The sequence below is a fragment of the Paramisgurnus dabryanus genome, chromosome 15, assembly GCF_030506205.2.
Source record: "Paramisgurnus dabryanus chromosome 15, PD_genome_1.1, whole genome shotgun sequence".
NCBI lineage: Eukaryota > Metazoa > Chordata > Actinopteri > Cypriniformes > Cobitidae > Paramisgurnus > Paramisgurnus dabryanus.
In genome coordinates, this window is record NC_133351.1 from 5,656,548 (window position 1) to 5,673,360 (window position 16,813).

At 36.2% G+C, this 16,813-nt stretch overlaps 1 protein-coding gene across 1 annotated transcript; it reads left to right on the top strand.

The window, feature by feature from the left end:
* The first annotated feature begins 250 nt into the window (after positions 1–250).
* On the top strand, positions 251–4,445 carry agr1 (anterior gradient 1). Its single transcript, XM_065251398.1, has 8 exons — positions 251–383; positions 978–1,097; positions 1,196–1,259; positions 1,358–1,410; positions 1,859–1,935; positions 2,058–2,121; positions 3,407–3,490; positions 4,218–4,445. The coding sequence occupies exons 2-8, from the start codon at positions 1,001–1,003 to the stop codon at positions 4,283–4,285; spliced, it is 507 nt and encodes a 168-aa protein (XP_065107470.1). The 5' UTR covers positions 251–383; positions 978–1,000; the 3' UTR covers positions 4,286–4,445.
* The last annotated feature ends 12,368 nt before the right edge of the window (positions 4,446–16,813 follow it).

Consider the following 16,813-nt stretch of genomic DNA (forward strand, 5'->3'; position numbering starts at 1 on the left):
ATTCTAGACATTTTCCATGTAGGTCTCCACCTAAAACCAACAGGTTTTTGAGCTTGTTGCATGACTGTGTGTGTGAAACCACAACACGGAAAAGTAGAAAAAGATGTATAAAATATTAATTCGCAAAAAATTAATTAAATAAATTTAGAGACCATACAGGTCTTCAGTTGACAAAACCTGCTGACATCATAATAGTCCACTGCCTCGTGAACTTCTGTGATTGGCTCCAGAAATGAACTGGAGTGGAATTCAGATTTTCCTAAATGCCAAACCGGTTTGGGAGGAGTGTGACTATAAGAATGCCTGCCATTCAAATCAAAGTTACTGTCAGTGTAGTCAGTGGGACAGTGCAGCAGGATACTGGTTCACCTGTTTCATACCCGGTAGGTTCTTTCTTACTATCAAATATTTAACATACGGTTGCAACATAAACTTGATATTGTTAAAAGGGAAAACATCACAAGAATTTGTTTAAGGTCCAATTTAAATTGTAGTGCCTCTCTAAAATGTACAGGGACTACAGATGAAGAAAAAATCATAATAAAATGTGCTCCAGTATAGCTCAGTGTTATAGCATTGCATTACAAAGGATCATGTGTTTGAACTTAGGGAAAACACATACTGATAAATAATGTATACCTTGTAATGCACTGTACTGTATGTCACTTTGGGTAAAAGTATTTGCCAAATGCATAAATGTAATGTAAATGTAAAATCAGGGTAAATTTGAATTATTAATTGTTATTCTGTGTTTTTATGTTTTTATAAAGTTAAAAATTTATAAAGTGCAATAGCAAGTGACACTTGTTACTGTGAACAATAACTCAAAAGCAAGTTAGTCCTGTTCAACAGCTCTGTTCATTTATTTCAGAGTATGGTATGGAGTATCAGTAGTACATTGACCCACCCTTAAAAACATCTAATATGCAGAGCATTCGTCACGTTTACTTAACCTTTTCTTCTGGCTTTTACCTTAGTGTGCCCAATACATACTATCATCATGAAGTACTGGCCCGCATATATCTTTCTCTTATGTCTGACCTTCCATGATGTCTCTACTCAACGCAAGAAAAAGTCAGTTCAAACTCTAGCAAGAGGTAATACTGAATTTTGGCGTTTATTTTGTCAGACATATAATTGTAAAAATTGTATACTATTCAAAATGTTTCAAAATACAATTTCTTTGTTTCTTTAGGCTGGGGTGATGACATCACCTGGGCTCAGACATATGAGGAGGGATTGGACAAAATGAAGGAGAGGTACCTTATGATTATAATACACTGTACTATATTCTCACCTGTACTGTATGTTCTGTATGAGCGGATTAAAAACACACAGTATCTCTGTTTTACCGCAGTAAGAAGCCTTTGATGATCATTCATCATTTAGAGGATTGTCCACACAGTAAAGGTTTGCATCTTTGTTCTTGTCAACTCCTAGCCTGGTAGAACCATCCTCTGCTATTTTGCTTCGCTTCATAGACAGAATAGTACAGAAGCGTAATGAAATTTAGCGGAAGTACAAAGTCTGACGTAGTCAGGCTAGTCAACTCCTAATCTGTAAGGAAATATAAATGTAGATTTTATCTGATGAACAATTTTACCAGTGCCATAGATAAAATGTTAATTTGAAAATAAATGTGACCCATCTCACCCGTCTTGTTTTTCCAAACGTGTGTGCTGTTTGATATTTTTGTTTCTAATGATGATAAAATCTTTTGTGTTGTGAACTGAACAATAACAGCATGCAGGTTTGTAACAAGATGAGAGTGAATACACAATGACTTCATTCATAAATTAGTAAAGTATGTTGTGTATGGCATATACATTTATGAATCTCTCTGTGCTCTCTCGTGCAGCTTTGAAAGCGGCTTTTACTGAACACCAGGCTATTCAACGAATGGCCAAAAAAGATTTCATCATGCTCAACTTAGTGGTATAGTACAAATATTAGTCTAAAGTCACCAGACGTTACAGTAAGATTTAATAAAAGCTAGAATATTATCAAATTATTATCAAATGTAAGACATTTCCCCAAACCTTTATTATGATTTCCAGCATGAGACAACTGATCCAAACTTGGCCCCTGACGGCTCATATGTACCCAGAATCATATTTGTTGGTAAGTAATTTTTTTTAACACAATTGAAAATCAATAGCTCAATTTAATAACACCAGCTACAGTAAATACATATTTCACAGCCTAATCTTATAGGAATTTGTACATATTTTATGGCTAATTCGTATGAAGTTAAACTTATAAAACATATGATTATAAGAAAAAACAATAAAGAAACCACACCACTAACCCAACCCTTACAAAAATGAACCATGTTTTTTGTGATAAAAGTGTAGTATAACGTGGTGTATTGATTACTATTAGCAAAACCATGGTTATTTTTTGATAACCATAGTTTAACTACAGTAACCATGTTTTTTGTTTTACCTAAAACCCTGGTTACTGTCAAAGCAAAGAAAGCCAATCGAACAAAAATGTCAGAATGCGGTTGAACGAATTCATATGAAGTAGTCACTTGTAAAATATGTATTGCCATGGTGTTGGATTTCTGTATGAATTACATGAAAGGGGTTATGAAAAAATATCTCTGGAGCATTTACAGCAAAACCAAAAGATAGAAATAAAAGAAAAACTATTTTGCCAGTGTTGGGGTAAACGAGTAAAGTAACGCATTACTTTATAAATGTACACATTACTATTTAAGTTACTTTTTAAAAAAGTAATGCAAGTTACTTTTCAGTTTAATTAATTCAATTTAAAAATAAAATAATGTACTGAATTAAACTGAAAAATATTAACGTAGAATTACGCACTCTGTGCGCATGAACGGGAACAGTTTGAGTCAGAAACGGAGATGGCAGGCCAGAGCTTGACATTTTTGTGATCATAAAAAACACCTGCAAGGCCTGAAAGAGAAGTAAGAAAAAGTAACGCAAAAGTAGCGTAAGCATTACTTTCCATAAAAAGTAACTAAGTAACACAATTAGTTACTTTTTTGGGAGTTACTTAATATTGTAATGCATTACTTTTAAAAGTAACTTTCCCCAACACTGAAGTTTATTAAATGACTTTTATAAATGTAATTAAAAAAATATCTTTAATTGTAAAGTAAAAACTAAATTGTACACCTATTAAAAATAATAAGAGTTAAAAACATCTTATTGGTCTTAAAAATGCATTCACATTTTTACATTTTATCCAAAGTGATTAGTGGATCCACATTTTTATTCAGTATGTACTGTATGTTTTCTGGGAATCAAACCATTGCTAACACAACGCTTTACATTTTTTTTACTTTTAATTTTGGGATGAAATATGGCCTATGAAATATAAATGTTTTAATGAGACTAATTTCCTTCCAGTCTTAACTTATCTCTGCCCCATCCAGATCCCTCATTGACCGTGCGAGCCGACATTGTGGGAAAGTATGCCAACAGCATGTACACTTACGAACCAACCGACATGGACTTCTGTGAGTGTTTTCTACAATCTTAAAAACTCATCTGAGAGCCAACAGCAGCTCTATAGTTGTCAAGCACCAATGAGCTTTCAGACTCTGAAGGGCTCCTCAATTTGTGTATTCAAGCTCATCTGTAATGCATACAGCCGTGCAAAAGCTGATGTTAATGTTGGATTTAAAGGGGCCATGGCATGAAAATCTGACTTTTTCCATGTTTAAGTGCTATGATTGGGTCCCCAATGCTTCTATCAACTTAGAAAATGTGAAAAAGATCAACCCAGTAACTTAGTTTTGGTAAACCATTCTCTACAAGCACATGAAAAATAGGTCGTTGAAATTTGGCTTTCCTTATGATGTCATAAGGAGCTCTTATTATAATAATACCACCCCTTAATCTGCACTTTCCAACCACAGCACTGCCATTTAGCGCAGAGAAAAGCTCAATTGAGTTTTAATTGCAACAAACCACCATCATTGTGATCAGTGTTTGAATTTCATCAGCTCATTTGCATTTTAAAGGACACACCCAAAACGGCACATTTTTGCACACACCTACAAAGTGGCAATTTAAACATGCTATAACAAATTATTGATATGGTGTTTTGAGCTAAAACTTCACATATGTGCTCTGGGGACACCAAATATTTATTTGAAATCTTAAAAAAGATCTTGTGCCATGGCCCCTTTAAGATAATCATGAGTTTAACATTTATTAATGCCCACATCTGTTTGTGTGCAGTGGCCGAGAACATGATAAAGGCCAAGATCCTGCTGAAGGAGGACCACGATAAACATGATGATCTGTGAGGAGTAAAACACCTGATGATGACAGTCAGCCTACACTATTTTCAGACAGGACAAGACTTTCAATAGAAACTTGTAAACAGTATACATGTGCTTCTGTGCAAGGAGCAATTTTCAAATTAAATCCGGAAACTTTGAATAAAGTCCTTTGTCACCTTAAAAATGGCTCCGGGTGCTTAACCTTTTTAGAATTGCAACCAACAATAAAGTGTAGGAATGAAGTGTTGTGTACTTAAGTAGTCAAATGTGCATGAGAAGCACCCTCTGGGTTTATTTGAGCTATTTGGCAATGATGCCATGCACTTGAGACAAAGTGTGCAGGTAAACCAATGACAGTTTCAGTTGTATGAGGAATAAGAGGCATATGATTGGTTTCTGGAAAAGACCCAGGAAGCAGGATAAGAATTATAATGAGAGGGAGTTTGCAATAACACGAAGTTTCCACTAGATGGCACAGCACACTATATACAGAAGTCATGGTCAAAAATGTTCAGTATAGTGTTGGTTACTGACTACAAGCCTAATAACTAGGTTATTAAGCTTTATAGTACTTTAGTGTGGTATAAGAGTAACTTTTGAATATAAATGTAAAAATATAGAGTTGAGGCTTTTGTCCATAAATGTTTAATAGATGTGAACTTTTTTGTATCTGTTTATATCTGCAATTTTCATATATTTTATCAATTCATTTTCACTATAGGCTTTTTTATATAATTCCACTAGACTGCATTACTCATTACTACAGTACTCATCCCATGAATGACATTAAATGTAACTCAACCATAAAGGACAGAACAATTTAAAGCTATAGACCATAACTCATAAATCAATTTCATACTGCCAGAAAAAAGGTACAAAATTGTTAATGGCACAGTATCCTTTAAAATGGTCTTAATATGTACCATTTATTTACACATTATGTACCTCTGAGCTGGCAATGCCTCTGAGGTACTATTATGCACCCTTTAGATACAAAAGTGTACTTTTAAAAGGATACCATACCATACACAGCTTTTGTATCTTTATTTCTAAAAGTGTGAAGCACATACTATTACGTTAACTTCTTCATGGTTGATCTGTATGTAAGATAGAAACCTTATTTCTATCATATAAAGCATACACTTACAAAATCGGATAAATGCAATATAACTTCTCAGTCATAAAAAATATCTCAGTCTCAGCCATGTAAGAAAAAGTAGCGCAAAAGTAACTTAAAAGTAATGTAAGTATTACTTTCCATCAAAAGTAAATATGTAACGCAATTAGTTACTTTTTTGGAAAGTAACTTACTTTTAAAAGTAATGCATTACCATATTAAGTTTCCCCAACACTGGTCAAGAATTGTATCATTAAAAACTCATCTTCTCATATGTTTTCCCTGTCACCGTAAATTCTTCATGCTTTAAAACAGTAACTCTACACCCTTGTCTCATTAAGTATATGTGGATCTATGAATATGCTAATTAGTCCCTGCCTCTACTCAATTGCATAGTTCGGACCATAAATATTAATATGCAAATTAGTCCCCACTTCTCCTCTACTAATTAGTCCCCGCCTCTACTCACAGCTTGGACTATACTGTAGTAGTGATGTGCAAAAAAAAAATGGCCCGTGTCTACTCAATTGCACAGCTCAGACTAAACATATGCATATGAGAATTAGTCCCCACTTCTACTCAATCGTACAAAAGTAGTCCCCGCCTCTACTCTACTAATTAGTTCCCGGCTCTACTCACAGCTCGGACCATAGAAATTAATATGCGAAATAGTGCCCATCTCTACTCAATTGCACATCATATATATGAATATGCAAATTAGTCCCCGCCTCTACGCACAGCTCGGACCATCCGAATATGCAAAACAGTGCCTACCTTTACTCAATCGCACAGCTCGGACTATAGATATAAATATGTGAATTAGTCCCCGCCTCTACTCAATCGCCCAGCTCGGACCTTAGATATTAATATGCAAATTAGTCCCCGCCTCTACTCACAGCTTAGACTACAGTAGTGAATATGCAAAATAGTGCCCATCTCTACCTAATTGCACAGCTCAGACCATACATATGCATATGAGAATTAGTCCCCGCCTCTACTCAATTTAACAAAAGTAGTCCCCGCCTCTACTCACAGCTCGGACCATAGAAATTAATATGCGAAATAGTGCCCGTCTCTACTCAATTGCACAGCTCAAACCATATATATGAATATGCAAATTAGTCCCCGCCTCTACGCACAGCTCGGACCATCCGAATATACAAAATAGTGCCTACCTTTACTCAATCGCACAGCTCGGACTATAGATATGAATATGCAAATTAGTCCATGCCCTCTACTTAATCAACCAGCTCTGACCTTAGATATTAATATACAGATTAGTCCCCGCCTCTACTCACACCTTAGACCAGTGGTTTTCAAACTGGGGGCCGGGGCCCCCAGGGGGGCCGTGAGATGGTGCCAGGGGGGGCCCAGTTTTATGAAATTTTACGAAATACATTAATTTATCATGAATTCTGTGTAATTAAACCTAAAAAAAAATAAGGCTACTAACCAAAAGCACTACTTTTTCGTATAATTTAATGTTTTTTTATTAAAATGTTGGGTTTTAGAACAGTTTTTTGTCACAAATTTTCTTTGGGGGGCCGCGAAGGAATGCACCCTACACAAGGGGGGCCACACGCTGAAAAAGTTTGGGAACCACTGCCTTAGACTATAGTAGTGAATATGCAAAATAGTGCCCATCTCTACTTAATTGCACAGCTCAGACTATACATATGCTTATGAGAATTAGTCCCCGCCTCTACTCAATTTAACAAAAGTAGTCCCCGCCTCTACTCACAGCTCGGACCATAGAAATTAATATGCGAAATAGTGCCCGTCTCTACTCAATTGCACAGCTCAAACCATATATATGAATATGCAAATTAGTCCCCGCCTCTACGCACAGCTCGGACCATCCGAATATGCAAAATAGTGCCTACCTTTACTCAATCGCACAGCTCGGACTATAGATATGAATATGCAAATTAGTCCCTGCCCTCTACTCAATCAACCAGCTCTGACCATAGATATTAATATACAGATTAGTCCCCGCCTCTACTCACACCTTAGACTATAGTAGTGAATATGCAAAATAGTGCCCATCTTTACTTAATTGCACAGCTCAGACCATACATATGCATATGAGAATTAGTCCCCGCCTCTACTCAATTATACAAAAGTAGTCCCCGCCTCTACACACAGCTCGGACATATGAATATGCAAAATAGTGCCTGCCTCTAATCAATCGCCCAGCTCGGACCTTAGATATGAATATGCAAATTGTCCCCGCCTCCACTCTTTTTAATTTTACAACCCATAGGCCAAAATATATATTTTTCATGGCCAAAATATACAAATTTGTATCAAATGTATCATGTATAAAATGTTTTAAGTATGTTTAAAAAATAAAATTATAAGTGTATTTATTCAGTTGAAAATTTATTTAATTTTAATCTTTTTAAACTGTAAAAAACTACATAAACTTGGGTTTGTAACATTCAAAGTTTTTCTTCCAATGCGACATAAATATAAATAAATTTAAAAGATATTTATTTTTTTAAACTATCCAAAAAAATTGTGAAAAATTAATTTTTGTAAACATATTTCAAAATATATTTCAGTATTGTTTGGCCACTTTTTATCATATGGGAAATATTGTAATTTAATATTTAAAGGAGGCCCTTAAGTTGTAAAAAGGCTGTAATATTTTGAAACGGAATTGAAAAGAGCAGCTTTAGATCTTTGAATAGTTGCTGATTGTGCTAAACGAATAGGAAAGTGTCACGACACCTCAAGCTCACTGTGTCAGACTCACAGCTTCTGCCCACTGGCGTTTAATCTGCCGGTCAACCTCTCCAGCCCAGGGTCACAGGGAGTAATGGAGCGGAGCAGCACGGTCATTCCTCTACCGACAGAGTGAATTAATGCCGTACGCCTGGTTACAGCTCTGACTGACAGCTGCAGTCTATTTACAGAGGTGCAGGAACGGTTTTATTAATGCCAGAGATGAGCACACCCTTACCAATAAGCCTGCCAGCTTCAGAGGTGCTGTCAATATTCTTTCGGCATGCATGCACAGAGGAAGCCCTTGACAAAGGACAACAAGGATGGTTCCCAATACACAGTCAGCCCAAAGAAAAATAAAGGCATTAGTAAATAAATGTGTTTTTTATAGAAACTCCCGTTTGGCCTGCCAGAAAAGCATGAAGCTATTGTGCACATAAATAAAGAGAGTCAATATCCCGGGGCTATGTGACTTTTTTGAAAAGGATATTAAAAATAATTTAAAAGCACCATACTCCGAAAGAACGACTTTTTGATGATGAAATATTTGGAGCTGAGTAAAACCACAAGCACTTATGTTCATTATAAATGTCTATAATGTTTCCACTGACTTCAGACTTTATTAAATTCCATTCATTAGACGAAAATATAAAAAATAACCAATAGCCGTATTTAGGGTCATTGATTTGTTACTCCTTACTACTTCTTCTTATAGGGGTTACTTGAGAAACTTGATCTTATTCTAGAGGGGTTTTTTGTTTGAGGCTTTTTAAAGCATAAGGAGAATTGACTTGCACATAGATGCATGATAAGAAACATTTTGACTAGGATGACTAGGACAGAAGGGATACAACATTCAGCTAAGCGTTTCCCAATGCACATATTAAAATAAATATAATAATCTTCTGTGGGATTGTCTGACTCAATATACACAAAGCTGAAGAGGCAGCAAACCAAAATGTCAAACAATATCACATCTAAACAATGCACAATGAATCCTATTTGATTTTCTGACAGCTGGTGTCAAACAGATGCAGTCTGCTTAAATAACAGCAAGTGATCAAACCTAATTTCACAATGAGAGACTTGTACTGTATAGCATCGAAGGTACCATTCATTCTTTATTTTTAACCTGTTTTATTGTCCAAAGATGTGTCTAACAATTCTGAAGGACAGAGAGCATTGTTAATCAAGGACATGCGGGAGCCTGTCACAAAAAATATGTACAATTCTGAAAAACAATTGAACAAGAGTTGAAGGGGGTTTGAGAGCTTTACAATTACTTAAGGATCCATTTGATTATAATTCTGACAGGTAAAAGGATTCAGATTGTGAAAATAACATATTTAGATTAAGAAGTTTTATTTGATTATTGCATTTATTTAAATAGGTTGTATATTGTAATTTAAATTGATGGGTGGGCAGCTTCACTGTCAAAAAATGGTCCCTCCTATATAGTGCATATTAAATGCATAACATATGGGTGGAGTGTTTTTGGCACTGTGATTCTGCTGGTTAATGGAATTAAATGCAATAAGTTAATGTATTAATAATAATTTAGATATGGATAAATTCAGGGATTATTTATAATTTCATATTTATAAAAATCAGATGTTTATTAAAAAAAAAAAAACGACACTAAGCCTAAGTTTCATAAAGAAGTGCCTTGTGAGAGGTATGAGATACATACACACCAGATTAACTCACATTGTGACAGTGATATGATTGACGTGAGGTGCAGATGAAAAATCTGATCACGCATTACGTTATTCTCGCTATCACAGAAAGCACGGCTTATGATTGCATAGCAACGAAAGACGCGCAACCTCTTACGCACTTTTGAAAGAACAAAACAGCGCGTTGACACGCGCTTTTAGATGCGACACATAAACGCTCTGTAAACGTTTACATCATTAATCAAACGGATATACGACTAAGTAAATAAAAATCTTTCTGCGGGCCGAATTATGTCATATGTTTGACAGAAGACTTGCGCTGAACGCGGAGACTTCCGCCACTTAATATGTTTGTGTGGAAACACAAAAACTTCCCTATGTTCTGCACACAAAAGATTGCATTCGGTGCACATGTGCACTGTGCCGAAAGCCCTGTACCGAAACGGTCCGGTACGAATACACGTACAGTTACAACCCTAGTTCTCATTTTTATCCTCCTAAAAAATGTCCACGTTTTATTTTGTGCTCATGTAACAGTCTTTAAATAGGGAAAACATGGAAGTGTATGGCGGATTCTAAATTCATCCCCGTTTGGATCCTAAGGAATGAATGGGGCTATGCTAAATGCTAACACCTTCATGATGCGCTGTACAAAGATTAAGTGCACGCATTGAATAAAGATAGGTATGTATTAATTCGTCTAAGTTGAGGTAAGAACATAATAAAATATTGAAAAACGGTGGTGTTTTCCTTTAATGCTCGATTTCCATTTCGACTCACTAAAGACAGACAAGGACAAAGGCCCATTTGCTGCCATTTCAGACAATTTAGATATTCATATATGCCTCCGCATTGTGGAAACTGTTTGCAATGAGAAGATGAATAAGTAATTTGACATTAATCTCTTTCTCTCTCCCTCTGCATTTGTCCCATAGCACACCTTTGGAAAGATCTGACTGGTCTCTGATGTCTTTTTGACTTACGTGTGTGCCCTGGAAAGAAAAGGGCCATCCATGCCATTGAAACAGGAAGGTCAAAATGCTAATTCGCCCTTATTCTTCTTCCACGTTTCACTCGTTCGTCAATAGAGTCCAGGTTGATGTTTTTAATTATTCTGTCAGTTTCGAAGAATTCCTTGTTGAAAAGTCTGAGCTCTCAGATAAACGTTATCCACATGACAGCATATCTTTTTCTCTCTTTGCATGCCTGACTCTCAGCCTTAACTCAAGAGTAATAACAACAAATCAATACTTAAGGTAGGCAGAAGGAACAAGGCCAATTAACCTGGCTAAATACTTCCATGAAGCAGTGGCGGCCGGTTACTTCTTTTTCGAGGGCGCTCGATGCGAAGGTCGTCACAACATGCATGTAGCCCGTCATGTGTGTGGTTCCATTTTTCAAAATATGTGTTCTGCGCTTCGAGAGATTGTGTGTGCATTACGTGTCTTGTCAAAATAAGTGCCTGCTGCAGATGCGTCTAAAGGGTTTATGATAAAAGAGACGCTCGCATAATGTCATGCGTAATCAGAGTTTACTGTTAAGGGATTGTCTTGCGTTTATTTTGTGAACGTGTGCGTCTCTTTTATCATAAACGGTTTTGACACGTGTGCAGCAGGCACTTATTTTAACAAAACACGTGATGCACATGGTTCAAATGACGCAAAAACACATATTTTGAAAACACAAGCTACACACGACACTCCGAACACTTATTTTGAATTAGCGTCCCTCGGATGAGCACTCATAAGCCGCCACTGCCGTGAAGTGAATTTTATTTGACATCAGAAAACAATGTAATCTCAGATTGGGATAAATCTAGCAGACACAAGCGCATATGTATCTATTTTTTCATAGTTTCGAAAGAAAATCTGAGTGGTATTAATTACTGCTAAGTACCCTTTAGACCTTTTATTTTTAAGAGTATATACTGTAGGGTGTTATACATGGAGAAGTCTCTGGTATTCTGGTCATCGCTATTTTAAGGCAAATATGTCAAACTTTATCATCTGACCGGAGAAAAATATTAAAAACCGTTTCAACCAACGGCTCAGTCCACAGCTCACCCCTCCCTTACAAAACGCATAGAGAAGCTACGGTAGCCACCACAGGACAAAAACATCATCATCTGAGACATCATGTAACTTGATCCCCCAATCTAAGCAACACAAACAGATTTTTTATAATGAAATGTTTGAGATTGTCTAGTTACTTTGGGAGTGGATGGTGACTAAAGGGACCCAACAACAGCAATATCTACAAGAAAAAAATATAGAAGTAAATGTCTTCAGGACAGTGGAGTTGATTTACTTTTTGAAGTTTTTACAAAAACAAAAATCCTTAAAAAAATCTGTGTTTGGGTTCTGAAGAACAAAGAAGGACTTTAGGGGTTCAAATGACATAAGGGTGAGTAAATAATGACTAAGATTTTTGTTTAATTGTAAAAAAAAATCATTACATTCTGATCTAAATACTTACAGTGCAAAAAATGATTTTCAAGAAACTAAATCGTAGTATTTTGTCATGTTTTCAGTTAAAATATCTAAAAATTCTTAAATTAAGATGCTTTTTCTTGATGAGAAAAACGTCCCAAGAAAATAAGTCCAGTTTTTAGACCAAAAATATCACATTTAAGTGATTTTGTGCATAAAACAAGCAAAAAAAAAAAAAAAAATCTGCCAATGGGTTAAGAAAAAATTTCTTTAATTTTTCTTGAATTTAGCTTTTAAGAGAAATGTTCAAGATTTTTGGCTTACACCATTGGCAGATATTTTTTTTTAAATGCACAAAATCACTTAAATTTTATATATTTGCTCTAAAAACTAGACTTATTTTCTTGGGACGTTTTTCTCATCAAGAAAAGGCATCTTAATTTAAGAATTTTCAGATATTTTTACTGAAAACAAGACAAAAATACTAATAATTTTTTTTCCTTGAAAATCATTTTTGCAGTGTATGTAGGGTTCACACCAGAAGTGTAGAGGCGGCAAGTGCGGGTGATTTGCATGTTATGGGGCATACACACCAAACGCGAGTTTAACGCTTTGCGCAAGTAGATTACATACAAAATCAATGGAAAGACGCGATCAGACTCTTTCTTGCGTGGGGCGATGCAAATGACGCAAATTGGGGGCGTGATTGGCGCGAAAACATGCGCTACTCGCCTCAAACACGCCTTCGCGCAAGTTGAAAATATTCAACTCAAGCGAAAAATGCACATGACACAAAGTTAAATCCCGCAAGTAATCTAGAGCGAGCAACGCGAACGGTTCTGTATGACATACTATTTTAAGGCCATGGGAAAAAGGCCAAAATTGCAAACCGACCATATTTGGCAATTAAGACTCAATCGACAACCAATTCAAAGTTTCAGCATATTACTAAAGAGTATTAATGACATTTACCATGCTTTGGAGTGTTGACGAAAAAAAGGTTTTAATTTATTCATTAATTTATTAGGTTGTACAAGCTAGCTATTGGGAGATAAGTACTATTGCTAAAACAAACTATGCAAATGCCTTGTTAAAGAGAAAAGTTTTAAGTCTAGATTTAAAGTTATCTACTGTCTCTGATTTTCGGACGTCGGTTGGTAAATCATTCCATAGCTTAGGGGCTAAGTAGGAAAAGGATCTGCCACCTTTAGACACTTTTGATATTTTAGGGATTATTAAGAGGCCAGAATTTTGTGACTGCAATGCACGTGATGTATTGTATTCTGATAATAATTCTCTAAGATATGAGGGTGCTAGGCCATTTAAGGCTTTGTAGGTGATTAGTAATATTTTAAATTGTATACGATATTTAACTGGTAGCCAGTGTAAAGATGCCAGAATTAGGCTTATGCGGTCATACTTCTTAGATCGAGTAAGAACTCTCGCAGAAGCGTTTTGAACTAGCTGAAGCTTGTTTACCTGGTTTGCATGGCATCCTCCGAGTAACGAGTTACAATAGTCTATTCTAGAGGTCATAAAAGCGTGGATAAGCTTCTCTGCATCTGATGCAGACAACATATGGCGTATTTTTGAGATATTTCTAAGGTGGAAGAATGCTGTGCGGCAGACATTGGAGATATGGCTGTCGAAGGATAAATTTCTGTCGAACATCACACCTAAATTCTTAACCGTGGAGGTTGGCACCACAGTGCAGCCATCTATGGGCAACTTGTAGTCTGTCATATTATATTTGTAGCGATTCGGTTCGATAACAAGTATCTCTGTCTTATTGGAGTTTAGCATAAGAAAGTTATGTGCCATCCAGTCACTTATATCGCTGATGCAGTCTGATAGCTTAGAAAAATTGTATGTTTCGCTAGGATGTGAGGAGATGTAAAGCTGTGTGTCATCTGCGTAGCAGTGAAACTGTATGTTATGATTCCTGATGATATCTCCCAGAGGTAACATATATAACGAGAACAGGATAGGACCTAAAACTGATCCCTGCGGTACGCCGTATTTAACCAGGGAGTGATGTGACTCCTCCTCATTTACATAAACAAAGTGATAGCGATTGGTTAGATACGATCTGAACCAGGCTAGCGCTTGACCACTGATACCAACATAGTTTTCTAGCCTATTAAGTAAGATTGTGTGATCTATTGTGTCAAAGGCTGCACTAAGGTCTAATAATATAAGGAGTGATATTTCGCCACGATCGGATGTTAGGAGAAGGTCATTTGTAACTCTAAGCAGCGCTGTCTCTGTGCTATGGTGGGGCCTGAATCCTGATTGGAACTTTTCATATGTACTATTATTTGCTAAGAATGTACGTAGCTGGCTTGCCACTACTTTTTCTAATATTTTGGAATTTCACTCGCAAATAAAGCTGTTCAAGCGGCCAACTACGTGCGAATAGCACGTTTTTGCCACCTCTACAATGGCTGGTGTGAATGCACTATTAGATTAGGGTTTTTTACATAAACAACAACAAATAAAACAACAGGTAATATAATAAAGACAAAAGTAACAAAAAAGCAACAACTGAAAATCTTAATGCAACAATCCTTCTACTGGCAAGATAAAGCAAAAGTAAAGTTTAACCAACAACTTTAAAGGGGGCACAGATGCACGGTTCAGATCAAATTAAAGTGTGCTGAAGGCAGATATTTGTAATGTCCTGGGGTTTGCGGCCCCATCTCATAGCGCTACGCTGCTCTCTGACAGCAGGTGTGGCATCAGCGTACGAGAAGACAAGGTCACAGGGATTCCAGGCTAATAAATGGTGTTGAGATGGAGCGGCCGGTGGAGAGAGAGGCCGCTGAGCGATTCGCCACATACATCAACTCCACTGAGCAGAAAATTGAAATGGAAATCTGGGCCTTGAATGAGTGCAGATCCCATTGTCCCCCAGAACGCAATCTGATGATGTATGATATCTTTTAAGGCGGCCGGTCTTCACTCGCCGCTTCATTTTCAAGCCAAACTGGACAGGTGTGCCCATGTGAAACTTTGCAGGTGCGTCTGAATAAGGATCCCTGGAGTGTGATGACTTTTTACTGTGGCCATATCAGGTCAGTATGGACTCAAAGATCTCTGTAGGAGAAAAGCAATGGCTGTTTATATGCAAAGAAACACATACACTTGAGGTGCACTGGGAATAAAGAGAAAATATACATCTTATAGATTCAACTCACAATAAATTTCAACAAAAACCAAAACAGTTTAGTGATGCACTGAGGATTGGAATAAAAATATGCAGGAAAGGTAAAAAAAGATATAGCAACAAATCTTAAATTGCACATTTGAATAAATCAAATATAACTTTTTAATATTTTTTCCTGCACTATATGGTCCTTTAAAAAAGGATATTTCTTAAAACAATTATTTCTTATCATTGTGATGTTGGGGTGAAATGAGACCTGGACATATTTTGGTGAGATTTCCCCTTTAAAAACGTTGTTCCTCTGGGCTGTGGAGAAGTCTGTAATGCAGGGATGAGAACTGATGCATTGAGCGTAGCAGGTGGAGGTGTTCGGAGGAGAAAAACTCCATCTGTTGAGGAACACTATGACTGAAGCAGCAGCTCAGACTTCATTAAGCAGATCACTGAAGAAAATCACAGAGCCAGCACAGGGAGAAACAAACTAATGGCCAAAACAACTTCATCACGTATGACAATCTCTGCAGAGCTTCTATTAAAGAAGTAGACCGGCTACTCCAAATTTAAGATGTACTTTAACCACAAAAATGGACTAGGAACCATTAAAAATCACCGTTAGTCTATTGTTTCATTGACTATTGATGTGTTGTGTTAACTTTTGAAAATGTGTGTGCAGAATTTTTCGTGAAAGCATATAAAATATGTGACCCTGGACCACAAAACCTTAAGTAGCACGGGTATATTTCTAGTAGGCCTGTCAAAAGATTAATCGGGATAAATCGCATACAAAATAAAAGTTTGTTTTTGCATTATTTTATATATATATATATATATATATATATATATATATATATATATATATATATATATATATATATATATATATATATATAATAAGATTAAATATTATATTAACCCTTATTAGTCCCTTGGGGTCAAAATTACCCCCAAGCCACTTCTCTTTAGTAAAAAAAAAAATGGTTCCCTTCATCTCATTGAAATAAGATTTTGTTGACCCCAATTGAAAATGAATGGGGAAAAAAAATTTAATTACAAAAAAATTTATATATTTTTTGTTATCATTTAATTTTGACCCCCAAAGACCTTTAGGGCCCTATTTTAACGATCTAAGCACATTGTCTAAAACACACGGTCTAAATAGGCATGTCCAATTCCACCTTTGATAATTTAACGACGGGAAAACTGGTTTATCGAACGGTCAAAAAGGATTGTTCCTATTCTTGTAATGACTAATGGGTGTGTTTAGGATGTAACGTGCAATAAACCAATGAGAGTCTTATCTCTCATCCCCTTTTAAAGGCAGTTGCACTGGCACTATGTCTATCCCTATTTAGATGACGGACGTTGTAAACTGAAAAACTAAGCGGAGGAAGAAGACCCCCAGTTTAAGAACAACCTTAAAAAAATTGTTCATTTCAT